Raw genomic sequence first — 27606 nt, 5'->3', positions numbered from 1 at the left:
ATAACAAGAAATTAAAAAGAAACAAACAACCTTTTTGGCATTGGTATGCATGTGTGTGGTATGCATGTGATATGCAAAACTATGAGTACAGTTATGTGCATATTTTTATAAGTATCTATATGATATTCCTAATATGTACAACCATATCTAACTGCATATACATGTGTATATAAATATAAAGATAAACTGAAATCCCAACTCCCAGACGCCAGCCAAGGACGCAGTAGAACTTTCCGAGTGGCCGGCTTGATGTGTCAGCTCTTTCCTGCCTTCAACTCTGAGTGACTGTTATGTTTATTAACAGTATCATTCATTTGAAACAAAATTCCAAACAAATTTTTCACAATGCCTTTTAATATTAAAATATTCTCTAACTTTCAGAACCACAAGAAAACCCTCTAAGGCAGAAAGCCACGAGTCGATCATGAAAAGTACCAGGGAAGGGCCAATGAGATGGGTAGCTGGGTGGAAGGAAAGAGCTGACTCCTCCTAATTTGTTCATTGACCTCCATATGAACGGAATGACAGAATGGCATGATGTGTATTCTATGTTCATTCTTTCTCCATTGTATAGATGTATGTATTTCCTCATCACAAAATAAGTCGATAGATGGATGTTATTATTTTAAATACCAATCAGAAGATTTCTATACACTTATCTTATGATATAATTAATTTTTAAAATAATGAAAAAAATCTCACACAGCTCACAACTGTTTGTAACTCCAGGAGAAGAGGAGTTGACACTCTCACACAGGCATACATGAAGGCAAAACACTAATGTACATAAAATAGCAAATAAACAATTAAATATTTGTAGGAGCTAGTGGGGTCAGGAGTCCTACAAGCATCCCACAGAACTAACTAACCTAGGTTCATAGTGACTCAGAGACTGAACCACCAACCAGGGAGCATGCATGGGACTGACCTATGTCCTCTCCATGTATTTTATAGTTGTATAACTTGATATTCTTGTGAGATTCCTAACGGTGAGAGCAGGGCATGTCTCTAATGCCTGCTTTTGGGACCCATTCCTCTTACTGAATTGCTGTGTCCAGCCTTAATGTAAGAAGTCATGCCTAGTCTCACCACAACTTCATATAACATGGCAGGCAGAAATGCACAGGAGGCCTGTCCATTTCTGAAGAGAAAAAGAGAGAAGGAGGAATGGATGGGGAGCAGGAAGAGTGGAGGGTGGAGGAGGGACTGAGAGGACAGGATGGAGGGGAAATTTTGGTTAGGATATAAAAACAGAAATAAACAAATAAATAAAACCAAATTTATTCCAAAAGAGGAAGAATATTGATGGTTACCATATTTAAATTTGAGATACTAAAAGAATGTCCCTCCAGGGACTTTGCCACTTATTTTAACTTTATAATGTGTTTCCACTTATAAGGGATTTCTGGGGATGTCTTTCTGTATGCTGTGAATGTGTTGCTCTGAGTGATTGATAAATAAACGCTAGTTGGACAGTAGCCAGGAAAGAAGTATAGTATTGGCAGTATAAGCAGAGAGGAGAATGCTGGGAGTGGAAGGATGTGTCAGGAGCCGCGTACCGCCACCATGAGAAGTAAGATGTAAAGTGCCAGTGAGCAACAAGCCACATGACAACTTATAGATTAATAGAAATGGGATAATTTAAGATATAAGAACTGGATTGCAAGGAGCCTGCGACCGCCATACACTTTTTAAGTATCTGTGTGTTTACTTGGGTCTGAGTGGCTGCAGGAGCTGGGTGGACACAGGAAAACTCCAACTACAAGGGATAATTAAATCATGTTAGAGATAATTTTGAGCTGGTCTAATACATAATACCTTTGTGTTGTACTTGCAATAATTATATCATATTTAGGCAATAATAAGACATGGTTATTGTTTTACATTTGGAAATTAATCATGACATAAAAGATATAATTGTGTGTCAAGTTGACAAGGGTGCAGATGTGATACCTATTTTTGTTTGTCACATTTATTACATCTGGAATTAACTAAAACCCCAAAATGGAGGGGCATGCCTATAAGGTACTTTTGCTTAATTTGAAGAGAGAAGATCCACATGTAGTCCTGATCTTTGCATTAGGTAGACATACTTTTAATATGGATATTGATGAGGAAAGAAATACCTATATCTCAGATGTTTTGAGCCCCAAATCCCGCCTGTAATCTCAGCCAGGCCTTGTGCTGGAAGCCCATATAAGGAAATGGAAGAAGGGAGCTTTTGCTCTTTAGCTGCTTGCTCTCACCTTGCTAACAAGTCCATTCCTTCACTGCCATTGGAGCCAACTTCCTTGGGATTCCAGACTATTCTGATGATGCACTGAGACATCAAGCATAGTGGACTGAGCAACTCATAGATTCGAGGACTTTGCCATTATAGCCAGCCAATGTTCAGTTAGCCGGACCACAGCCTCTAAGTCATTCTAAAACATAGCCTTTTGTATATATAGAAATTCATTCTGTAAGACGTTACCCCATAAAACCCTGACCAATGCACCAGACAGGTATAGAACTTTTAGAGTAGTTTGGGCCTGACAACAGCCTTATCTCAGTTCTAAATTCCACATGGTCACATTCCCTTATCCTGGTTTTAGATGATGCTTTGATGCTGGCCTACAAGGTTTCTGTAGCTTCTGGGTAAGAAAGTAAAAAACACAAGTCTGAAAATAACACAATTTCTCAAATGGAACACACAGTAATCTAACTAAACAAGTAATTATATGAGATGGAGAGATTCTAGCTTAAGTGAGGAATGAAAAACCAGATGTCTTAGCTTCTGTGGGCCAAGACCTGGCACAGCCCCACCACATGAAGACAGAGGACAGGAGGTTCTTTTTACCCTTGATGTGATAGCTCCAGTCTGGAGATCGATGGTATAACTTCCTTTAAACATGAACTCTCTGCTTCACTCTCAGTCTCAGGAATCAGATCTATTCCAGAGGAGCTTCACAAGAGTCAATCAGTCATCTGGAAGAACTTTCTCAACATAATCTGAGATCTGCTGTGGTAAAAGAGCAGCATCAACCACCTCTCTCCTTTTCAGTCTGTACAGAATCACTCTGCACCAGAGACATGGGGCCCCTGTGCAAGCTCCATCCACTCCACCTTGTCATGAGGTTCCTCCCAACATTGCTTATCTGGACCGTCAAGAGGGATTCCTCACCCCACCTGCACCCCAGGACAGTCTTCTCATTTCTGCATTTCGTAAGACAGTCTTAATATGTGTTGTCAACCTAGAAGATATCTAGCAAATCTGTGCCAGTCTGACAGTGAGTGATACTGGTGCAGGATCTTGAACCTATGAGAGCCCTGCATGGATGTATGGCAGCCTAAGACAATTAGCATGCCTGTCCCAACAGGTTTCAAGAATCTTTTGGTTGGGAGTGATCCAATCCACTTAAGACAGTACACATGGCTGGGAGGACAGGGTCAATTGCAGGGACTGGAGAGTTGGCTCATCCATGAAGAGCATTTATTGCTGTCTCAGAAGACCCACGTGACAGCTAACAAACCTCTCTAACCTAAATTCCAGGTGGAATCTGCCCTCACCTGGCCTCTGTGGGAATTGCATGTGCATGGTGGCCAAACACCCATAAGTATAAAGAAAAGCACCACAAAATATTCCAACATGTCCTGCAGGAAACTATCTCTTCTTCTCTGTTATCATTCATGTTATATTTCAAGAAAACTAGAGGCAGATTGCTTTTCATTTCCTGATTTCTTTTATACAATTTTAATGAATATTCTAATTTCCAGAGAGCCCTGAAGCAATAGACTTGTTTTTCTCTTTAATTTGGTGTACATGATGATTTCGTGAACATGTGTGTACAGTGTACCTCACTTTACTGGCAGCTAAATATATGACGTCAAGGATACAATATGTCTAGTTTTTCTATTATGTAGTGGGTATCCGTGGAGTAGGCTATTCCATCCACATCCAAGGTGTCATCCTCCTGTGTAGCCCTGTGACCCATGGCTGAGAAATCCTTGTGCAGCCCAAGATTCCTGAAACTTGCTGAGATACATCCAAGCCTTTGAGATCAGGGTTTTCAGCAGTGTGAAACCTCACCTGACTAAAGAAGAGTCTCAGAGTGAAGCTGAAATTGGATTTTATTCATAAAAATACATTCATTTTACTCAGTGGGATCTTTCAAAACAGCAGTCCTTATCTACAATGTATAGCCTTAGCAAACTATTAAAACAAAATAAGAACAATTAACAAAACTTTAAACCAAAACGAAGAAAACCAAAATCCAAAGCATAAATATCCCAACATATAACCAAAAAATTAAGCAAATTTCAGGATCCTTTGGAATTTCATTATGGAAGAGCAAATGAGGTAAGCATCTGGCTTATTCTCTGCAGTGAATTATCTTCAGCAACACTAGCACATGACATGGCATCAGCTTCAGCACTGCACTAGAGAATCTTATGCTTTGGGTGTAGTCTGTCTGGATGGCAGTGTGATGTTAACACAGTCTTCCTTGTCAGATTTCCATCACATACAGAAACAGCTTGTGGAAGCCCTTGATAGTAAGTCCACTGAATAATTCTTGCTCACCCACATGTCCTCTTCCATGTTGTTTTGCCCCTCACTGGGGCCACGTGCTGATGGATGTCAGGGTTCTTAGTAATTTGTATTGTGTCCTTTGAAACTCAGACTATTTCTGATACAATCTTTTGTCTGGGAATAATGAGTCAATTGTTATAGATCAGATTGTGGCTGGATCGCCTGATGGTAGGTTGATATTTGCCTCACTAGTGAATTCATAGCTGAAAAGAGGTGGCATTTTCTGAGGAGGCCGTGAACCTGGAGTGTAGAATGTCATGCCTTCAAGGTGTCTCTGGCTTCTTCCAGCCTTCTTAGTTTTCTGAAGGGATGCTGTCATGGAAAATCGGTAAAGAAAATAGGATTTAGAAACAGTTTTGCTTGCCACTGTCAAGAACAATCAGGGCCTATTCATCCCTAGTAAACAAAAGTTAAGAAATAAAACACACCCCATGAATACCCTGGCTGCTGGGGATGGGACTCAATGGTGGCTTACTTGCCTGGAACATTGTGTTTCTGCCCCAGCAGCTCCATCTGCAGGAGGCTCTGTTCCTGGGCTGTGGTCTGCTCCAGTTCCTGCTGGAGGTTTTCAAACCTAGGGGAGGAAGGCAGCTGGGGCACAAGCCTGGTGAGGACCTGCCCTGTCAGCTTTTGAGCCCCCACCAGCTCTACTCAGCTAGACAATCAAGCATTACTTTTCAGCTGAGTTCATTCCCTGCTTCCTCAAGGGAAAAGGGTCAGAGAGCACCTGGGCAGGATTTTTTTCCTCAGCTTTTAAAAACTACTAGAAGTTGAACTGGTAAGTACACACTTTGCTGGATTAGAAAAAAACAGCGTATTTCTCCAACAGTCCAAAGACATCATTTTGGAGAAATATCAGTATGTCAAGGTCTGAGGCACAGGTCAGGAAAGATATCCCTGGCCTTGAGTAGATACAGGTGACTGTGAACTTCCTGGAAAACTCTATGCCCGCCCTCTAGTGGAGCCTACACAGGAATGCAGAGAAGACTCTGGTTATTCCTACAGCTCAGAACACTGCATGGGATTAACTTGTCAGCTCCTACTCTGTTTATGACCAAGAGTAAATCTTCTCAGGAGAAACTGATAAACACTGCAGAAAGCCTGCAGTCAGCAGGGGTGTGCTGTATACAAATCTGCAAAGGGTGGACACTTATGTCTAAACGTGATGTTCCTGATGGAAAAGATGCAGGAGGACACACTTTCCTTCACGGTCAATGATCCTCCTTTCCACGTTTCTGGCTGCCGTGGGAATATTTGTGGGGAGATCTAATCTAAGGGATGAGATACTCAGAGCATACTAGAGGTCTCAGAAAGGAAGAAGGGGACACAGTCCCCTAAGACCAAGGAGAGAGCCTATTGCTCCTAGACACAAGTTCCTGTTGACTGAGCCAGCAATGACACTCTGAGGGGTTCTTTCCCTGCCTGTGGCTGGGAGCTTTGCCAATTGATAAAACTCAAATAGCACGGAGATCCAAGTATAGCGTACCCACTTGGATCCACCTGCTTTTGGAACCGTGGGCTCCTACCTCATCTGGGACACAGTGAAGTGTTCCTGCAGCTTTGCTGCCAAGTCCCTTTGCCTGGTAAGCAGCTCCTTTTGCTTCAGCAGGGCCTGAAGATTTTTCTCAAGCCTTTGATGTTCCTGTTCATTAGAAGATTGTGTTTTTAGGGGAGGTTTCCTCACCATGTACATAAATATGCATGCGTGGGTGCACTCTCTCTGTCTCTGTCTCTCTCCAGCACACACATGTATATCCATGCACACATACAAGTACACTACATTCCATCCATGCTTAGTTTCCCAGATAACACTAATGTAAGAAGAGATCGCCTGGGATACTATGGAGAAGAAAGTTACCTTTCATTAACCTACATCCTCTCTACCCATATTCCAGCCCAGAAGCAAGAAACACAGGATGCTCTGAGCACAGGATGTGGAGATTGTGTACTCTTACTCGGTTTTTATAATTTTTCAGTTTATTTTTAGTCTATATGTTCAGGTGTTCAGCCTGCCTGTGTGTGTGTGTGTGTGTGTGTGTGTGTGTGTGTGTGTGTGTGTGTGTGTGTGTGTGTATGGCACTTGCATGCCTGGTGACCTGGTACAGGAACTAAGTGGGCATATAAGTCATTGTAGTGCTTGCATTGAAAGCCTCTACACAGACAGGTGAACACCTGGTTGCTTGATCTGAAATCTAAGCTCTCCTAAAAAGTTCCCCAGTCTGTGCATTGAAGGCTTAGTTTTCCAGCACAGAACAACTGGGTGGCTGTGGACCAGCCCCTTGCTCCCACTCAGTGCTTCCCAGTGCCTCCAAGGAGGGCAGCTTCCTCCTAAAGAAGCTCTCTATAACACAGGTTGCCTGAATTTAGGCCCAAAGGAATGACCTCAGAAAACTAGATAATCTCTCCAAACAGGAGTCTATAGTAAGCTTTCCTCCAAGTAAGATGATTGTGTCAGGGATTTCTTTGAGTAACAGAAGGTTGACTAACTCACGGCCAAGTGGTTGCATATATTATTCCATACTTAACAATATCCCATGGACCACATTGTATGTTTGTACTCATCAGTGATGGGTATCTGAATAGTTTGTAATTGGGGTGTTCTGAAGAGTCCTGCTGTATCCCTGTTGTCCCCTATTTTCTGTGGACACCACTTTCCATTCTGGAATCAATGCTCCACCTGAAGTCTGTAGTTCCACTTTCTGAATAATAGCACATAGCTTCTCACAGGGCTGCAACATTTTACACTACTAGCAATGCCTGAGAGATCTCACTTCTCCCAACTCTCCATCAGGGTGAATTTAACTCAGGATGAAGAAGTTTGGAATAAAAGCAGTTTCTGAGTGCTGCAGACACAACATGGAGTGGGTACTTGAGAGTATGGTGAGCCTAAGCGGTGCCCTGAGACAGCTTCATCTCACACCTCAGCATAGCTGTGGGACTTCTGCTGGGCTGGGATGCAGCCACAAGCCCCTCTGCAGTTCAGAATTTCTCTGAGAATAAAGTCCAGGCCAGCTCCAAGGGCCAGGTTAGGTGAACCAAGGTTAGGCAAAAGTGAAAGAAAAATGGCGGCAGGTGATGAGGAGAAAAACAAAACAGGATGCAGGGAAGTCATCAGTGGTCAGCCTCCTTTCACCCAGAGCAGAGAAGGACACAAACCCTCAGGCAGCCTTTCCTGCCTCTCAGTAGCCTTGTTCTTACCTTCATGGACCCCATTACTTTGCTTTTCTCCAGAGAATTGTTTTGCAGAAAAATAATTCTGCCTCTGCAAATACCTGAAAAACTTTTAGCTTGCATCAATTTTCTGTCTTTTGTTTTAGTTAGTTCTGTGGACATGCAGAAGGATGGGCAGCTCCATCTGTTCTTTGATGGAGGCAAAGAGGTACTAACCAGATTAGGCATAGTACTTTCTCATTGAAATCCATGTCCATGATTCTTAAAGATGTTTCATTGTTTCGTGAGAGGGTGAACATACACATAGAGGCTCAAACACATATTCCCATACCCACAAAGATGCACATAGAGACAATTACACCACCACCACCACCACCACCACCACACACACACACACACACACACACACACACACACACACACACACACCTTTCTTGAATCTAGAAAGGCAAGGGAGAAGACTAGAATGTTGCAGCACCTTTTCTACTCCAGGGGGGAGGTAATGGGTCCTCCCTGCTGTCTACAAGCCTCTTAGACCCAGCCAAGCTCTTCTGCCCTGGCCTGAACTTATTTCCCTTCCCGGGGAAGTTCTTATCACCAGACTCATTGATCATACAGATAAGTAACAAACTGCACAACTGAGTTTTACCACACAAGACCAGGTGCTGGGAGAAAAGGAACATGAAGCAGGACATGAAGCCTTTCCATAGGTTTAAGTTGAACCATCATTATCTCCTCACTAAACTTACCCAGACTCCTCCACAGAAGACATCGACAGCACCAGAGACTAGAAGTCACCCATTGTCATTGCCCAACAACTTTTGACCAGATTACAGTGCACATTATATGAAAACAGCCCCAGGCCAGTCAGTAGAAGGCTACTTAGGTCATCCACAGCACTTTTCTAAAATGCAGCACTCCATCCTACTATCAGTTGGAATCTGTCCTTAGACACAGACACATACATGATAGAGTAAGCATCAAAATGTCAGGTTCCATGTTGTGAAGCCAGTAGACAAACCAGACCTTTCCTGGGAAGTTACCTCTATGCCTTAAAAAATAGAAATCTACTTTTTATTTTAAAGTAGCTCCATTTTTTGATTTTTGTTATTTATTATAAGATGCATTAATTCCAAAGTAATAAAAATGTTTAAATATTAAGAGAAACCAAGAAGTCAGTTCTCTTTTTGACCAAATGTACCATTTAGCAATGAAATGAGACAGAAAAAGACAGGATGCTCTACTGTGAGGAGACAGGAGATCCAAAGATCTGTGGCTATCCAGCGTAGCCAGAAGAGAAAATTTCAGGTTCAGTGAGAGACTCGGGCTGAAGGGAATAAGGGAGAAAGTAACAGAGGACACTTGATGTCATCATCAGACCTTCCAAAACACTGACAGACATTCTCACACACAGACACACAGCCCTCAAATCATCAGTGATCAGAATGCAGTGAGGAGGACATCACACTGGATGAGGCTGACATTACCAGTTGGATTTAGACTCCTCACACTAGCTGTTATAAGTGGGTCCCACAGATCTGCATCATTTTGGACTAAAAATACCTGGGGAATCATGCTGTGTTGCTGCAGGCTATGTTGATGCAGTTGGCACAAATCAGCCACCATAACCCCCACCTGTCATAAGCCCTTGCCACATCCCTGGTCATCCAGTGAGCTTCTGAATGTAAGATCCAGGATGGGAGAACTGGCCAATGCCACTCACAGCAAACAGTACTGACAAGCTGTTAATTTAGCTTCTGTCACTGTGAACCAAGAGCTTGGCCAGGTAAAGAGAACACCATGGCAGTCTGGGAACAAGAGGGTAAAATGCCATATGACACCCAAAAAGATGTCTATGAGCCCCGGTCATTTGGCTTTTTCAGAGGGTGTTGCTCCTTCCATGCTGTGTCTGCTCTGATCTCACATGACCCCTGCCAAGCAAATGAGACCCAGACCCTTGACATGACTCACTCAGATCTCTGTGGCTCCATCATAACACGGCTCCTCCCATACTGACCTACAGGTGAGTGGTATGTGATTGACCAGTCTCCCTCAATGGACTGTGGCTTCCAGCAGAGCAGTTGGGTTTGCTTGCCTAAGAGGCTAACTCCCAGAAAGACTTGTGAATAATCACAGAAGTGAACTATTGGATGGGATGGGTCAGTTGGATAAGGGAGTAGATGGTTACATGTGTGTATGTGTATGTGTATGTGTGTGTATCGTCAGACAGGTGGCCAGGTTGGCCCAGCTGCTTCAACCTAACTGCAGCTGCCTTGTCCAGAGGTCATACATCTTCTCATGGGCCTCTTCACAGAGCCTCTTTGCCTCCTCACAGGAGTCTTGTAGTAAAATCTGCTCCCCCTGCAGCTTTTTCTTGTCTTCTAGCAACATTCTCACTTTTTCCTTCAGCTGAGTCTGTTCACTCAGGTGCTGACTGTAGAGGGTGCTGAAATATCACCAAAAATGATGAGCTCTGCCTCCGTCTGCCGCTCCTGCCTCCTAATACCATGATTCATTCAAGGACCCATGTTCCCATCCCCAACAGCCCCGGGCTGGAGCCCTCATTAGCCATGGCAGCATCACTCAGGTGCAGGCCAAAGCCAGAGAATAGTCAAATTCCAGAAAGATTTACACTACTTCTGAAGACCCTGACAGCAAAAGGGTTTCGTGTACCTCTGAAGACTGGATCTGCTGCCTCCCGCACACACACCCTGGTACTTAACTGTTCACAGTACTGGGAAACCATGAGCAGGTAGAGGGAAACCATGATCTGAGGGAGACAGAAGACCCATCAGGAATATATTCCATCCATGTGTCTCATAGAAACCAGGTCTGTAAGCTCCTGCCAGAGCTACAGAAACCATTGTGCAAACCATATTTTCTGTCTAGAAGTTCTCAGAAGCTGACAGGAAAATGTTGGAAGGGCCTCTCAGACTCTTCACACTTAGGAGAACTCAGTCTAGGAGGCACAAGTCCAAGAGCAATAAGGCAGGCTGCTTGCTAAGAGGTAAACAGACTAGAACCACAGCCCTCACTTTGGTTCAAAGGTGGAGAAGGGAAGAAGATGCTGTGGGATTTCTTTCTGTATGCCGTGAATATGTATTGCTCCCATTGGTTAATAAATAAGCTGCTTTGTCCTATAGCAAGGCAGAAAGGAGCTAGGCAGGAAAGTCCAGGAGAGACAGAGAAGAAAGGCAGAGGTGTAGGAGATGCCAGCTGCCACCCAACCAGCAACATGCCAGCAGCCTGGCAATGCAGCAGCCATGTGGGAAAACACAGATTGATAGAAATGGGTTAATTTAAGATGATAGAGCTAGCTAGCCTGAAACTTTAGCCATTGGCCATACTGTTTGTAAGTAATGTAAGCCTCTGTGTGCTTATTTGGGCCATTTGCCTGCAGGAGGCAGGAGGGACGGATTCCTCCTGACAGCGGGGTCAGGCAGGACTGGAGAAACTTCAGACAACAAGAAGCAGTCCTTACCAAGTTCTGGAGTCCACCCAAGTCAGGCACTCACCGGTAGGTTTTTGTCTTCTCACTCAGCTCTGTGCACTTGTACAAGGCCTCACTAATCTCTTTGGGTAATTTCTTCACATCTGACATATCCTTCTTATGCTCCATGTTCTGCCTCTCATTCTCCAAATTCAGCCTGTGGTAAGGCATAGCCCCAGGAGCAAAGAACAGTGTGAACACAGGTCTCAGAGACCCCATGAATTAAGGTTGTATTTTGCACTACCCTAGCCTACTGGATGTCACACCCTGAATCCTATGTACTGGGAACTCCTGATGTGCATTAGAGTTGTTATTCTGCGCAAGGGCCAGGAAAGGCTGAGTGTCAACAGGGAGGGAGACAGGGCTCCATGAGCTCCCTCAGTAGGCCTGGAGAGGTAGAGTAACTCTTCTAGAAGGTCCACCAATGTGAGCCTTCCTGAAATTTGTGATGACATTTCCACTGTCGTGAGAACAGAAATGCTTTGTCCTTATAAGGATATCGAGAACTCATTGTAAGTATTGCCATGCATGAGGCACTCCATGAGGATGGCTTTATAAACTCCCAAGGGGATTCCAGTGAGGCACCAGGGTGAGCACAAAGACTGAGAACCGTGATGTTCAAAGTGGAGCTCCCTGGTCTCAGCACTTATATCACCTGAAAACTTTGAAACAGGCAAATCCTCAGGCCTACTATCAATCTCTGTCTCACAAGATCTGAAGGGACACACACATGCACACAACACACACACAACACACACACACACACACACACACACACACACACACACACACACACTGTAAGGGAGCCTCTCAAAGACAGTACAGAACACATTGAGACACCAAATCCTCAGCACAAAGAGATGCATTTCCCCAGCAGGGCAAGCATGGCATTGGGAGCCTGCCTCTGGATCAGGCAAAGGCAGACAACATGCAGCAGGCTTTTTACAGCAGTGGGATTTTAAATAGAAAGGTTAACTCTGTGTTAGGGTGAGTTGCTGAGATCTGATTAGACAGGTTGGCAAGTGTAGGCGGACTTTGGTGTTGTTGGACTTTGGTGTTCAGTTTCAAGAATGAGTCAGTGTCCACAAAAGGGAATGAACTTTGGGGACTAAATTAAGGAATGTAATCTAATGGTTTATCAAGGGAGAGAGAAGTGAAAAGGGCAAAACCTGCCACTGCCATGTTTGCGGTTTGGGCCCCTTAGAGGGCAATTCACATGCACACAAACCCATACACAGTTAGGATGTCAGAGAAATGCAGGTGGGTGGCATTGTCCCACAGTATAAGGAACAAGACCAGAGAGGAGCTGTGATGGACTCCAGGCCTTCCATTCACACACAGATGGAGCAAGAAGGATCACCAGGCCTTTCAATCTGCTCCCAGAGCAACAAGCAAAAGTAAATATCTTGTCAAATACAGAGACTCAGGTTAAACTCAGAGCACCCAGCATGTCCTACAAGCCAACACCTGTCAAGGCCTCTTGAAATGCATGTTGTGATCTTACACCCTACTGCCCCTCTCTGTGGATTGTGATTCAGGCCACAGGCTCTGGTTTTCATTAGGAGGAATCAGAACAGCCTGTGTCCCATCTCACTCCTACAGGCTTCAGTTGTGCCTCTCAGATGCATTCAGGAAAATTTGTTTGTGCAGGTCACCCTGCAGGTGCAGCTTCCAGTGACCTAAGGACTGCTGGAATTGACACAGTTAGGTCAAGACAGTCACCAGAGGACAGGGCATGATGAATACCTGTTGTTCAACTCATTGTTGTAATGGGCCAGGAATTCACGCAGTTCATTCCTGTCATTGGTCATCATCTGTAGCTGAAGTTTCAGTTTTTCCACCTGGTTCAGCTGCTGCTCCTGCTCAGTGAGGAAGGGGGGTGTGGATGATGCCTTCCTAGCAGTCCCTGTAGGTACACAAACACATGTGAATTTGTACAGATAAATGTCATAAGCCAAGAAGATCATGTGGAGTCCCAAGAGGAGGCCTGAGGAAGAGGAAATGCATGGAACCCAATGAAGCCCTCGAAGATCAGAGCAGCTCTCCTTAAGCTGGGCCTCATAAGCCATGTGTCTGTCTCCAATCACTATGGCTAGATATATGCCTCAGCCCCTACTGCAGCCCTGCTGGCCCTGAAAGACATAAGCAAGGCCAGCCATGTTGGTGTGGAATTGTCAGCTCATACCTGATGTGATGCAAGGAAGTCCTGGAGTCCCTAGTGCTCTTCACCTAACAGCCCTGATAACCTGTGTCCATGACTAAAAGGAACTGAATGTCTCAGACCTGGGTACATGGATGGAAACTTTTCCTTGTTGGTATTTACATCAGACATAAAGTGCAACAACATCCCATTCTGATAGAGCATTAGTGGTTCTGGGCCTCCTGTTGCAGTCTTTGCCACTCAGAATGAACTGAAGGAGGTTCCTGCACAGCAGCTACAGCCTTGACCATCCCTGGCCCTCTACCACCGAACCATCAGAAATCCTCCACCTTGGATCTGTTCTTTAGGAACCCGGATAAGCAGCATAGGCCCATTGCTTCATGATCACAGCTACTGAACCCCAATACTAGAAGGTCCAGTTCTAGCCTCACCTCCTTAGGAAACTTTCTCTGCCAATCAGTGTGATCAGTCTTGCCAACATGTCAATTTGGTGAACTCTATAAGTACTTGGTGAATGCCTCAAGGGCAGTTGGCATTGCCCAGACTCTGGTGATTTCACAGAAGATGCCAAGGGCTCTACAGGATACAATAGAATTTCCAGAGAATGGACTACTGTGAGGGCCACTGCCAATGGTCATCACCTATGTGATAACAAGCTCTTCCCCAATTCACCAAAAGCCAAAATGCCCTTTCCAGGAGCCTTTCCTGAGAAACAGGGGAAGGCCTTCAGCATCTCCTCCTTCCAATCCTGAGATCTCTCTGATTCATTAGAATCTAGTTCATTCTAATTCAACAGTTCATCATGTGTGGAGAGCAAGAGTCATTTTCCAAACACTGCCCAAAAATGGCTCTTCTCATTCTTACAATCGCAATCTAATAAGATGAGAAATTAAGGATGCTAAGAAATTAGCTCAGGATAATGGGGAAGGAAGATCAGTTCCATGAGATGAACAAGCACATTAGAGAAGATCCATGGGGGCAGTTACAGTGTATTGGAATGGTGGATGATTATGTGGTTCCTGTCAGAACAATGATAAATCATATTGGAAGTGATGGGACTTTTGCTAAAACCTTCAGCAGAATACATTTCAACCATCATGAAGTTAGCAAAAGTGTTATCAACTACTAATAGGTATGACTGAAAATAATTAAGGACTGGGCATCCCCAGGTGAGCTCTCAGTCACCAAGAACAAATACTTACAGGAAGAGTGATGTCCCAGTCCTGCACTCAATGTAGAGGAAAGAGGACTGGCTAGTGAGAGGGCAGCAACTCAGAAACCTTAGGGGTCACTGACATGCGGCAATACTTGGTGGCTCCTGCCCTGCCAGTGGTTGTTATTTAAAATGTGAGACTCTCTAGCTCTGGCCAGGGGACTTTGCTCTTTCCTTTATTAGTGACACACACCAAAAGAAACCGAGTGTGGGTGAAGTGCAGGACTGGAACTGAAACCTCTTTAGTCCCTCTGTGCTTCCTTCCCACTCAGAGTTAAAGCAGAGGGCTCTCAACAGAGCAACCTCAGCCTTGACCATCCCTGGCTCTCTGCAAACTAACCATGGAAAATCCTCAAATCTGTGTCTGCTTTTGAAGAACTCAGAGGACCAGGATAGGCCCATTGCTTCTCAGAAACTCTCCCCTCCTGAGCCCCACTCCTGAAAGGATCAGCTGAAGCCTTCCTCCTTCAGGAAGCTCCCCATCCCTTTCCCAGGACTCACTGTGCTTTCCCCAGAACCATTTGTTTCTTGATGTGTGACAAGGAGACTGAAGGCCATCTTCCTTCTGCCTCCCTCTGATCTCCCTGTGCTCTCCATCCTGTCTCCCAAGAATCCTGTTCAGTCTAGTCAGCATGTCTGTATGTGAAACTCGAGACACTGCACCAATGTCCCAATGACAGTTGGTGTTGCCACAACACTGGTGACATCACATGGAATGCCAGGGCTCTCCAGGAGACAGTAGAATGTCCATGTGCTGACGTCACATGGTCTAGCTATTACTTCCCTGCTACCCTTTGCTTTGCATTTAATAACCATTTAAGAGTAAGCACACACCATATTTGTCTTTCTTGGTCTGTGTTACCTCCCTCAGTATCTAGTTCCATCCATTTGCCTACAAATTTCATGATGTCACTTTTAAATATTCCATTGTGTAAAGGTACCACATTTATATCATTATATCCTTCAGTTGAGGGCCATGTAGGTTGTTTTCTGGTTCTGGCTATTACAAATAATGCTGCTATAAATATGGTTGAGCAAGTGACCTGTGGCATGATTGAGCATCTTTTGGGTACATGCCCAAGAGTGGTATGGTTGTGTCTTAATGTAGGTAGATTCCTAACTTTCTGAGGTGCTGCCCTACTGATTTCCACAGTGGCTGTACAAGTTTGCACTCCACCAACAATGGAGGAGTGTTCCCCTTGTTTCACATCCTCTCCAACATAAGCTGTCATTAATGGATTTGATCTTAGTCATTCTGACAGGTGTAAGATGGTATCAGTGTCATTTTGATTTTCATTTGCCTGATGGCTAAGGATTTTGAGCAATTCCTTAAATTTCTTTTTGCCATTTAATATTCTTCTGTTTTGAATTCTCTGTTTAGATCTGTACCCCATTTTTAAAATTGGATTATTTGGTAATTTGATGTCTACTTTTTTGAGTTCGTTATATATTTTGGAGATCACCCCTCTGTCAGATGTGGGCTTGTGAAGATCTTTTGCCATTCTGTATGCTATCATTTTGTCTTGTTGACCCTGTGTAGCACAAGTCTCAACAGTTCATATTAATAAAAACAAACCTGGAGCCAGGTATTGGGGTGAATGCTGATTGCTGAATGATCAGAGAAACAGAACAAGCCACAGCTAACCTCAACTTACCAATTCTCAGTCAATCCTGTTTCCTCAGACTGGAAGCCTCCGAGTTCTTATCTGAATGGATCCAGATGAACTGCTGCTAAAAGCTAAAAGCTTAAAAAAGGCTCTAGTTCCTGGTCCTCATGCCTTTCATCCCAGGAAGTGATGGCAGGAATCAGAAAGATATATAATGTGTGAGGACCAGGCACTATAGCCTTTTTTAAGCTTTTAGCCTTTATAGATATAATCAGGAATAGGAAACATCCCTTATATATAACTTACATCGAATCCCATATGGGTCTGCCAGGCCCTCTAGCACAAGGTAATGACTAGATCGATAAACTATTGATAGGAAATGTGCTGGAGGCTAGAGAATTTCATAAAAATATTATGTCAATAGTAAAGATTTAAAAAAGGATTTATCCATTACCTGGCAACAAGACAAGGAAATTATAAGGAAATGTCAGACCAACTCAGCTACCACCCACACATGCATCCAGAGCTTCGAGTTGGCACACCCCATCCTCTACTCCATCTGTGACCTGCAGGAACATTTAAAAGGACTGGTCCTTCAGAACCATAGCCGCAGAGATCTCTGTAACTCAGGGCAATGGCAGGATATCCAAGAGGATTTTCAGTGAGGGTCTAGTACTGATGGTGTACCAGAAGCCAGAGGCCTTGTACCAGACCAGCATCACATTACAAAATGAACATTTGCAAGTAAAGCTGTGTGGACAAAGGGTATCCTGCTTGACACAAGGCAGCTCCCAGTGCCACCAAGACAAATGCAGAGGCGATGGCGAGGCAGGAAAGGCCGAGGAGTAAAGTGGGTTTTGTTTTTTTGTTTTCGTTTGTATGTTTGTTTTTGCTTTTTAATTAATATTCTTATTTGTTATTTTACTTTCATCTTAATTGCATTGTTTATTTTTTTAGTTTTCCTTTTGCGGGGACACTGCAAGGGTAAAGGGCAGATACAGAGGGAATGAGAGGCGAATGGAATTGGGGTACATGATGTGAAATTCCCAAGGAATCAATAAGAAATGTAAAAAAAATCAAGAAAGAAAGAGAGAGAGAGAAAGAAAGGAAGGAAGGAAGGAAGGAAGGAAGGAAGGAAGGAAGGAAGGAAGGAAGGAAGAAAGAAAGAAAGAAAGAAAGAAAGAAAGAAAGAAAGAAAGAAAGAAAGAAAGAAAGAAAGAAAGAAAGAAAGAAAGAACAGAAGGGGCACCCACCTCAACATCAATATGTATATACCCTATGCACCAAGGCCCAGAAATCATGCAAAACTATCTCTGTTACAGAGAGGCCAATTCTAAATCAATCTTTTGAAATTGCATCTTAAGTTTGTCTGGCAAAAAAGAAAATTTAGAAAATTTCTTAGCACTTAAGAAGACCATATTTTAAGAATTGAATCACCATTTAAATGTAAGATAGTCCTCATCTCTCCAGTCCACCCCATAACAAGATACTTTCACAGCCTCAGTTTCCATAACTGACAGTTGAGGGCACCAAACCCAAACCTGTGCAGCTGGAGGGAAGCTTGAAAGTCCTCTGTTAAGCAGTCACCATTTTAGAGGGGCTTGCCAGAGGAGAGTCTCATATAACCAGATTTCCTGCCATCTTGAATTTAAGGAAATTGATTTCAATTCTTCTGTCTTATATGAACATCCTTTCAAAGGAAAAAAGGGGGGAAACTAGGCAAAAGCGACAGTTCTTATGTATTAAATATGTAATCTAAAGTCATTTCCACACACCCAAGTCCATCAGGCACACACCTTTCAGCCCAGCACTCTGGGGCAAAACCTCACCACCACCCCCTCCATCTATCCATCAGCCTGAGTCTATACCATGAGAAAAATCACGTCAGATTCTCAGCTGAAATACATAGGGAAGACCGAAGCTGGGGACAATTTAAAACAGCCTTAAAACCTGTAGCTGTAAGTCTAAGCATGACAATTGTACAAACCCAAGTATTCCTCCATTTGCTTTAGTAAACACTTTTAAAACGTGAAAACCCCAAATTTAAACTTTTCACTTCTTTCTCTTTTTGTAAAATATTGTATTGGAAGCAACTTGGATTTAAATTTTAGACTAAATCAAATTTGCTGAGATACTCTAAAATTAATCTAAACTGAATTTTAGCCACTTTCCATTCTTATAAAGGTTACAGAATTTGATGGGCAAAAGCTTTCTCACTAGCTCTAAAATCAAACCAAAACTCACTTGTTAATGAAACTACAGGACAACCAACAATTGATAAGCTGATGAACATATGTGATTCAAGCCCTATAAACAGCTGGTGGTCAATAAATATTTTACTAAATCAGTGTATGGGAGATTGCTTTCATTGTGCAATCTTGCCACAGGTTAGATAATATGTATTAAAATTAAAATAGTTTTCATGCGTTTGTAAAACATCTTTGTAGTTAATGGACCTTATCTATTTCCTTCTAGAGTTGGGGATGGTTCATTCATTTCTTCTCACTCTGTTTGTTCAAGGTCCCTTGGTGTCTAGTGGGCAAGGGCTTCTTCAACCACAAAAATCAATTGTCCTAAAGGTTGTGTTGAGAGGTGGCATCATAACTGGTGTGTGAATTTCCCTAATGAGTCCATCTGTATTCATCAAGGTTTTTGTGTCCCAGAACACATAGACTCAAATTTACCTTTGAATGAAGTCCAAATGAAGATGGGCTTAATCCACTGTCTGTAACCTTAATGGTTAAGAAGTTAGTACATTCTCTGAACAGGGTCAATGTCTGTGCATAGTATTATCAACTGTTTAGTGTAAAGGAAATCATTAAGTACATGACTGAAGTGTGGAGGTTCATCTCTGACACTTGACTCCATCCATTACAGTTGGGCTCTGATTAGAGTAAATGATATCCTGTAATTTTATTTATGGTTTTAATAACAATGAGAAGAATTATGATTACTCTAGTAGTTAAATTCATGTCAAATGTTCTCCATTCAATATTTTATAATGAACATTATTATGTGGAGAATACAAATATTTCTAACATTTTTTTTTGAGACAGGATTTCTCTGTGTACCCATGGCTGTCCTGGAACTCACTCTACAGATCAGGCTGGCCTCAAACTGACAGAGATCTGACTAGCTCTGCCTCTCAAGTGCCGATTTAAGGTATGTGCCACTACCACCTAGCTGAATAAAAGTATTTTTTTTCAAGCCTATCCACCATCTTTATTCAATACCACATCTAATTTGAATGTATTACTGAAGAGACTAGGGCACCAGACTGGTAGCCAACCCTGCCCATTCTCTGAATTTCACAAATAATTCAAAAGAGTTAAGAGCATTGTAGAGTGACATCACTAGAATGCACAGTGTAGAATGCACAGTGTACATTCAAGTGTCAAAAAGAGGAGCAAGTTCACACTTAGGCTAAAGCCCTGAATAAGCTGTGTGTGGTGGAGCACACATTGAATACCATTGCTCAGGAACCAGAGGCAAGCAGATCTCTGAGAGTCTGAGGCCAGCATGGTCTGCATAGTGAGGTGCAGGCCAGCAAACTGGGACTCTTGTCTCAGAAAATCGCAACCACATGGTTACAATTTTATGAGTTTGTTGAGAATGAACTATCGACCTTTATCATCTGCACATAACCACCTCTTCTTATCACATGCCTCCCGATGAGTGTAACAAATGGGTAAGAAATTAATTTCCTGGGTGTTAATCAGAACTGGCATCATCTGTGGCTCTGTGGACCTATGTTTCCAGTAAGACCACCTAGCCCCATATCTACTCCTCTTAGGAGTGTGAACCCCTTAACAGTTATAAAATTTCCTACTCTCTTCTCTCTCTGGCATCTAGGATCAAAAAATATCTAAATATTTCCTAAACTTTATGGAATAAAGTTCTATGGGTAGGTTAGTAATGAATGCCTAAAAGGCTCAGGAAGGGATTGGCTTCAAAATGCAGTTAATGAAAGGTTCATGAGCACAGTAAGATCAGACACTTGCTGTTGGCCATCAGGGTCTGACCCATTCCCTAGTCTCAACTCTTCTCTCAGCCTTACTTCACTCTCCAGTCAAACAGGTCTCCAAACAGAGTCGAACCCTCTCCTTTCTCTGGGTCTTCGCAATGCATATTTGGAATGTTCTCCTGGCTGGTCATGGAACATATGCCTAATTCTCAATGACTTATTAAAATAGTAACTTCTGTCCGGGCAAGAACGCTCAGTGGGGGAAGGCACTTGGTGAAAGCCTAGGGTTTCCTCAACCTATATCACAAAGCTTTTTGACTTTTCTACCACAAACCCTAACTAAAGGCCTAAAAGACACATGGTCAGAATTTCACAGTAAACATTCTAATTCTTGGCATAATTTTATGATAATTTTCCCAGCACTCTGTTAGAGTATGTGATAGAAGCAGCTTAGTGGACGAGAAGTTGGTTGTGACTTACATCTTAAGGTCCATCATACAGATAATGCTCAGGACTTGTGGCATCATCACATGGTACTGACCAGGAAGAAGACACAGAATCAGAAGCAGAGGAAATGTAGGATCTCAAAGCCTGGACCTAGTGACCTTTGTTTATCAGCTTGTCATTTTGTCTCACAGGTTCCACAACCTCCCAAAATAGCTTCACCAGAGAAGAACCACGTGTTCATTCACACAAGCCCCCGGGGGACAGTTAACATTCAAACTATCACACCCTCCGTGGTTTGTAGTTGGGATGGGATCTCCATGCAAAAGAGTTTTTGTTGGCAATGTTATTTAGGTGCAGGTTGTGAAACACCTATCTGTGTTTCATTTCTGATTGGTCTGGAAAATAAAGAACCAATGTAAGCCACATAAGATCTCCATGTATGTATGATATACTTTCAGAAGCTCTCAATACCAATATATTTTGCTATCATGAATTATACCTATAAATCTGACTAGTTTATTAACCTAGGAACCTTTTTAGCGATTCACTAAAACTGGGGGTAGTGTAGGAGTCAACTGACAGAAAGTGGGAGAACATTCCAAACCCAGAAAATACCTAATGCAAAACAGCAGAAAGGAATGCAATTAAGATTTAGATAAAGAACTTTCAAAAGACTCTGTCCAAGGACACACATCCGTGTGGAAGATGGATGATCCAGAAGGTAAATCTGCTGAGCCTCACCTAAAGATTTCCTCTCAAACAGCCAAGAATAATGAACAGGCATCCAGACAGCCAAGCAGACTTGATCTCTTTTCCTTCAGTGTACATGTTACAGGTCTATCCTCAGTGGCTGACAAGAGGAATACATGAAACATGTTCAAATACAATAATCACTTGTAAACTTCATTTAAACTTTCTGTAGGTTGTAGAAAACAGTTGCATTCTTTTGTTCCTCCTCCATCCATTATACCACTGACATCACAAATTACATCTTTATATATCGTATACCAATTACGGTTGACATTTTACTCATTTCCTTTTGTATCTTTTGAAATGATGAAGAGGGGAACTACCAACCCAAATTATGGGAATCTGTTTTGAGATTTATTTATATATTTAATTTTACCAAAGAATTTCATGTTTTCACGTAAGTTGATGTTATTCTCCGGTGAAAATGTACACATTGCACTCATTGTACTCCATTAGAATAGGAGCAGAGTGTTAGACGGCCCATTCCCCTTTCCTGGAAAGTATCTCCAATCTTCTGGTGTCACTACAGTCATGTCATCATCAAGACTGACTTTTCTCCCAGATAACTTAATGGCTAGGAAGACATTTGAATTCAACAGGCTTCCTCTGGCCTTTCCTTTGGCTAGCATAATTTTTGGGTATGTTGTTGACCACTTTTCAGGACAATTAGAGTAGTCACGAAGGAATCCCAATTTTATTTAATGCATCTGCCTAATATTCATTGATTAATATCTAAATTTACTAAGGATTAATTGTTCATTGAGGGATTTTCTTGGTATGATTACATCAGTGAGACACTACAGAAAAACATGAGGTACATGTCATTATTAGTGGTTTTCCCACATCTGCCCTTTGGGTGCATTTAAACATACCTTACCTGGGGGAAGCAGTAAAAGACTTGACTTCCTGAGGCCAGCAGTACAGTTGTTTTTAAGTGTGTGCACCTGGGCTAAGCCAAATCCCTGTTGTCAGAGTTCCCAACACAGAGTGAGGACAAACTGAAATTCATGAAGTTCATGTGGTTAGTTGAGGTCTCTGTTTAATATTTAATAGGGATAATTCCAGTGAGATAATGCTGCAAGTCAACAGCCAATAACTGTCACCGTCAGTAACTTCACTCAAATTGCAACATACTCTACACGGCAGACAGCTTCAGTCACCTTCCTCCCACTGCTCTCCTTCCTAAAGTCCACATGCTTGCTATTTTTGAACTTAGCTCATAGTATGCTAGAACTTGGGAACTAAGAACAGGTAGTTCCTTGGGCAGGACAGGGGAAGGAGAGCAGTAATGTCTTCCCAAGATGAAGTGAGTGAGCGACAGGTGTGGAGTGCTTCTCAGGTGTCAGAACTCCACTGGTGACTTCCTTTGGACAATGCTGTTAGGTCACCCTACCTTTTGTCCTTAGTCTGACTTCCTGTCTTGAATCTCTCTTGGTGTTGCTTCTCTCCAAGCCCAGAGTGGTATCTTCACACTGGAGTATGGACATGTCCATGATAACACACTTCTGCCCCAATCATTGTGCATGATTATATAAGGCCACCTTCATGCACCTATATATGCACCTATATAATGTACTTTGATCATAGCCCACATAGTGTGCTACCCTTCCCTTCTCCCTCCATTTTCCCATTTCTACCCTCAGTTCTCCCAGACAGCTTCACTTTGCTTTCTTATCATATATACATAAATAATTTTTTGTGTCCATCAACCCTAGGACCCACAAATAACAGAAACATCCAATATTTGTCTTTCTGAGGATGACTTAATATGCTTAATTTGCTTATTTCTGGTTGCATCCATTTTCTTACAAATAATATAACTTTATTCCCCTTTTTATGGCTGAAAAGATTCTATGCTATATTTTCTTTAAAAACTATGTTGGTCTTATAACTTAGCAATCATAAATAGTGAGTACTTCAAGAAACATTGATATGCAGGTGTTGTTGCTGATATTGAGACTTTGGTGTATGAAAAATAATTTTATTTATCCCATTGTTTTGGAAGATATGATTCCAAGTAGTTTATCACTGACTGTGGGCAGGATCCCTGAATCTGTGAAATCATGGCAGGGTGTGTTGTGGTGGGAGCATCATTAAGAGGTAGAGATCCACAGTTCATTGGCTTCCACTAGTTTGGCTGGTCATCTCTGCATGTCCTCCCATCATGATCTCTACGTCCCTTGCCTGTAGAATTCCTCCTCTCTCTCATCAATTGGATTCCTGGAGCTCAGCCTGGTGCCTTGCCATGGATCTCTGCATCTGCCTCCATCAGTCACTGGACAAAGGCTTTATGATGACAGATAGGTTATTCCCTAGAACGGTCACCAGAGTAGAGCAGTCCAGGTACCCTCTGGACCACTGCCAGCAGACCAAGGTGGGGTCATCCTTGTGGATTCCTGAGAGCCTCCCCAGCACCCTGCCTCTTCCTATTCCCATGATGTCCTCATCTATCATGGTATCTTCCTCCCTGCCCTCCCACTCTGTTCCTGTTCCAGCCTGACACTCTCTTTTCCCTATGTTCTCATCCCCCACTCCTCACCCTCTGCCACACCCCCACACCTAGTCCACTCCCCCATGGGACTGGACTATGCCCTCTGGATAGGATATGGAAGACGGTTGTTTGGCTCAAACTGTTTTGGGGGGCTCCCAGGCAGGGGCATCGGGATCCATCCCTGGTACATAGGCAGGCTTCTGGGAATCCAGTGCCTGTGGTGTGATGCCTTGCACAGCCTTGGTGCAGTGGGAAGGGGCTTGGACCTGCCGAGGCTCAGTGTGCCGGAGCTGTGGGATGTTCTGTATGTGCTGTGGGAGCCCGTTCTTGGGTTCCTTGTGGCTTTACCCAGCAGGTCCGCATAGAGGATGATTAGGACCACGGGCCTGAGTGCAGGTGTCTGAGATGATCGGCACTTGGCTGTGCTGGGGGATGGTCTGTATGTCAAATGGCTCTGATTGGTCAATAAATACAACCTGATTGGCCAGTGGCTAGGCAGGAAGTATAGGCGGGACTAACAGAGAGGAGAAATAAAAGAAGAGGAAGGCAGTAGTCATGGCCTGGAGCCCCCGCCAGGACAAGGAAGATGTAAAGTACCGGTAAGCCACGAGCCACGTGGCAAGGTATAGATTTATGGAAATGGATTAATTTAAGCTATAAGAACAGTTAGCAAGAAGCCTGCCACAGCCATACAGTTTGTAAGCAATATAAGTCTCTGTGTTTACTTGGTTGGGTCTGAGCGGCTGTGGGACTGGCAGGTGACAAAGATTTGTCCTGACTGTGGGCAAGGCAGGAAAACTCTAGCTACATGTCGTGCTCTGCTGACTCCCCATGGGAGACCTTGATTTGGGAGATGTGGGGGTGTGGGGTGGCTTGGGAGAGAGGGCTGGGTCGGTGGGAGGAGGGAGGAGATGGGATCTGTGGGTGGTATGTAGTGTGAGTAGAAAATTTCTTAATAAAGAAAAATGAAAAAAAGAGGTATAGATCATATAGCAGGGCAGGAATCTAGAGCACAGGATGGGAGCCAATATCCACTTCCCATTATGCTTCTTCCCTGAAGTTTCTACCACCTCTGAACACCACCATACTGGAGTTCAGTTCTGACTCATGAACTCCTGGAGTTCAAACTATATCCAAACTGTAGTACTGTGATTTTTAGTTAGGAGTGATGGTAAATGAGTTAATGAAATGTGTTGTTTTCTGTTTTGATACAGGTTCTTCCAAAGCTAGCAATTTCTACTGATGTCACATCAAATGTCAATCATGAATGACCACATTTCACACTCTCAGAATCCAGTGGCTTCTGTGTAAGATGGTGCAGGAGGAGAATGGCCTGGAGGAGGAAATAATCTCGGGGTGATCAAGACTAGATCAGGTGCAGGACAGGAGAAGGTCGGCAGGTCAAAAGGCAATCTCCTTTATCGTAAGAGATGGCTTGGTTGCAGTTGAAATGGATGGAGGTAAGAGACAAGAACACAGATCTTGGCTGCTGGAGGCACTGCCACGCAGGGCATCTATGCAGATGGCCATGGAGACAGAGTGCTTGCTGTGGCGTCTGATGGCCAGTGTTTGTGTCTTTCTCCAGCATGGACCAGCAGTGTGACACAGTGGTGGAGGGACAGTTCCTTCAGTCTTCCCAGTCTCAGTATTCCTCTCCAGAAAGTGAGGTTGCTGAACAACCACACCTACCTGTAGCGCATGTGGAAGGGTCAGCAGGTTAAGCACATTGCCATTTAAATTGGCCTTCTGCAGTGATGGCAGGCCAGGGAATGTTTTCCTCTGCTGACTTACTCCCTGGTATGAATTAGGGGGAAGGGGTACCACAAGTGACAGCAGGATCAACTGTGGACACCATGTTTCTAGTTTGCATGCTCCAAAAACAAAGCTAGCTTACCTCAGGCCATAGAAAGCAAACTGTGCCCTCTCAACAAACTCTCAATCTTTTAATCCATGCAAACTTGAACTCTTATCTCTTGCAGACACAGTAAATACATCATGCTAGGTAATGTTACTGTATAACTTTTGCCCTCTGATACCCTACTTGAACTCTTCATCTGCAGTGAACATTTGTGGGGCGAATGGCAAGTCTTGGGACTAGACTAGTGTCCCATTCTCACTAGATAAAGGCAGCCATGAACCCAGTTTGCCGTTTTAGGTCCTAAGTCCAATCTAGGTCCAGTATTGATTTGGTCTGTTGTGAGGTCATTGTGGAGGGAAAGACACTGTCATCAGCATCTGTTTTGGAGATTAGATTTTTGAGGGTCAAATTCAAATCTGTATAGATTCTATGCTATAGAAGAACCTGACAAACACCATGCTAGGTGAAACATGCCAGGTGTAAAAATCGCATGTAGTGTATGATCTTCATGATTTGAAGGACCCAGAGTGAGTCATCCAACAATGACAGACACACAATGGGGAGTCAGTAATGGGATAGAGAACAAGAAGGAATCCACACATTTTCAGATTAGCAGGAGTGTGTGCACAAAAGTGAGTGTGCTGAATAAATTGCACACTTAAAACTAGTTATTTTCTGCCAGACCTGGTGGCACACACCTACCCAGCACTCAGGAGGTAGAGGCAGATGGATCTCTGTGAATCAAGGACAGCCTAGTCATACATAATGAGTTCTAGGACAGCCAGAGCTATATAGGGAGACCCTGTCTTAAAAAACTGAAAGTTACCTTTTAGTTGCACTAATTTTATCATATACTTTACATTTTGGGTAATAATAGCATGTTACTCATAATAGAAGCTCATAACACATGTACTGCAGTTTGGTCACACTCACCAATCATGAACCTCTCTTCTCTGTTCCACTCCACACAGCAGCTTCCCAGCTGGTTTCCCCCAACACACATTTCTATGTCTGTCTTTTCTGACCCACTGAGATTCATTCAGCTTCCTTACAGGAAATTGGATGAGGGCTCGTGAAACACCTGCTGAGGACCAGGAGACATATCATCACTCTGGTGCCTACAATAGACAGAGATGCTTCCAGGGGCCATGCCAATCTGATGCCTTTTGCCAGCTGGTCCAGGATTAAGTCTTAATGCCAGAAGCATGTAATCCATAGCCTGTTATATATTCTATTATCTTTCTTATATGCAGAAATTTTAAAAACCAAACACCACTATTGTAATTTGGTAAGTGCAATTTCTCTGATTTAAATGCATACCCTCAAGTTTATGTATTAGAAACTTAGTCTAAATGTAACCCAACAAAGAGACTGAACCCTCAGGATGGATAAGGCAGTGGAGGGTCTGTTTTCATGAGTAGATTAAGGCTGTTTTTACAGACATGAGCCAGTTGCTGCAGGATTGGGGTCTTGGGGAAATGATGGATTTCACCTCTTCCTTCTCTTTCATGCTCCATTTTCCTCCACACCTTTGTTATTTGGGGTTTCCTGCACATTTTCCCACCAATCTGTGAGATAGTCAAGGAATTGTTTAGGTATTATTCCCTGTTATATCTGTAGGCCCTTGCTGAATATTTTGTATCTGGTAGACATCCTGACAGGTTAGTTGAACGGGACCTATGGAATTAGTCTGACCGTGTTAAACTTCCTAACTTGCTAATGCGAGACGAATTGCCTCTGTCAAAGCCACTCTCACTATAAGCTCAGGATGATCAACCAGGATTCTGTTGACATGTGGTCCCTACAGGAAAGACCACAAATGGATGGATGGCGTGGGAGCTGAGGGATCACTAGGCAGTATTTAGCAGCCTTTCAAATGACCCT

At 43.2% G+C, this 27606-nt stretch overlaps 1 protein-coding gene and 1 long non-coding RNA gene across 3 annotated transcripts in view; one reads left to right on the top strand and one right to left on the bottom strand.

The window, feature by feature from the left end:
* The window catches only part of LOC121826199 (uncharacterized), a 40562-nt gene extending 13179 nt beyond the window's left edge, over positions 1-27383 (top strand). Inside the window, exons 3-4 of one of the 2 annotated variants that reach the window (XR_013047756.1) lie at positions 19265-19374; positions 26777-27383. This is a non-coding gene — a long non-coding RNA (uncharacterized LOC121826199). The remainder of the gene's footprint in view (positions 1-19264; positions 19375-26776) is intronic. The other variant, XR_013047755.1, reaches the window with a different exon arrangement.
* LOC121826198 (disks large homolog 5-like) lies at positions 4095-12412 on the bottom strand. The gene is made up of 5 exons (XM_076560907.1): positions 11257-12412; positions 10005-10187; positions 6097-6212; positions 5050-5144; positions 4095-4882 (listed from the first exon to the last, which is right to left on the bottom strand). The coding sequence occupies exons 1-3, from the start codon at positions 11448-11450 to the stop codon at positions 6173-6175; spliced, it is 417 nt and encodes a 138-aa protein (XP_076417022.1). The 5' UTR covers positions 11451-12412; the 3' UTR covers positions 4095-4882; positions 5050-5144; positions 6097-6172.
* Positions 27384-27606: the final 223 nt, after the last annotated feature.

The sequence above is a fragment of the Peromyscus maniculatus genome, chromosome 23 (assembly GCF_049852395.1).
Source record: "Peromyscus maniculatus bairdii isolate BWxNUB_F1_BW_parent chromosome 23, HU_Pman_BW_mat_3.1, whole genome shotgun sequence".
NCBI classification, from domain to species: Eukaryota; Metazoa; Chordata; class Mammalia; order Rodentia; family Cricetidae; genus Peromyscus; species Peromyscus maniculatus.
Note: the sequence above shows the minus strand (reverse complement) of the source record. Positions and strands in the feature narration are given on the sequence as shown.

What these genes read in the sequence shown, in the direction of transcription:
- LOC121826198 (XM_076560907.1), bottom strand. Translation starts at nt 11,450, where the DNA reads ATGGGGTCTCTGAGACCTGTGTTCACACTGTTCTTTGCTCCTGGGGCT. An exon ending in GAGAAGACAAAAACCTACCG is followed by an intron (nt 10,188 to 11,256) that starts GTGAGTGCCTGA and finishes GTGATATTTCAG; the next exon opens with CACCCTCTACAGTCAGCACC. An exon ending in CTCTGGACAAGGCAGCTGCA is followed by an intron (nt 6,213 to 10,004) that starts GTTAGGTTGAAG and finishes TCTAATGAACAG; the next exon opens with GAACATCAAAGGCTTGAGAA.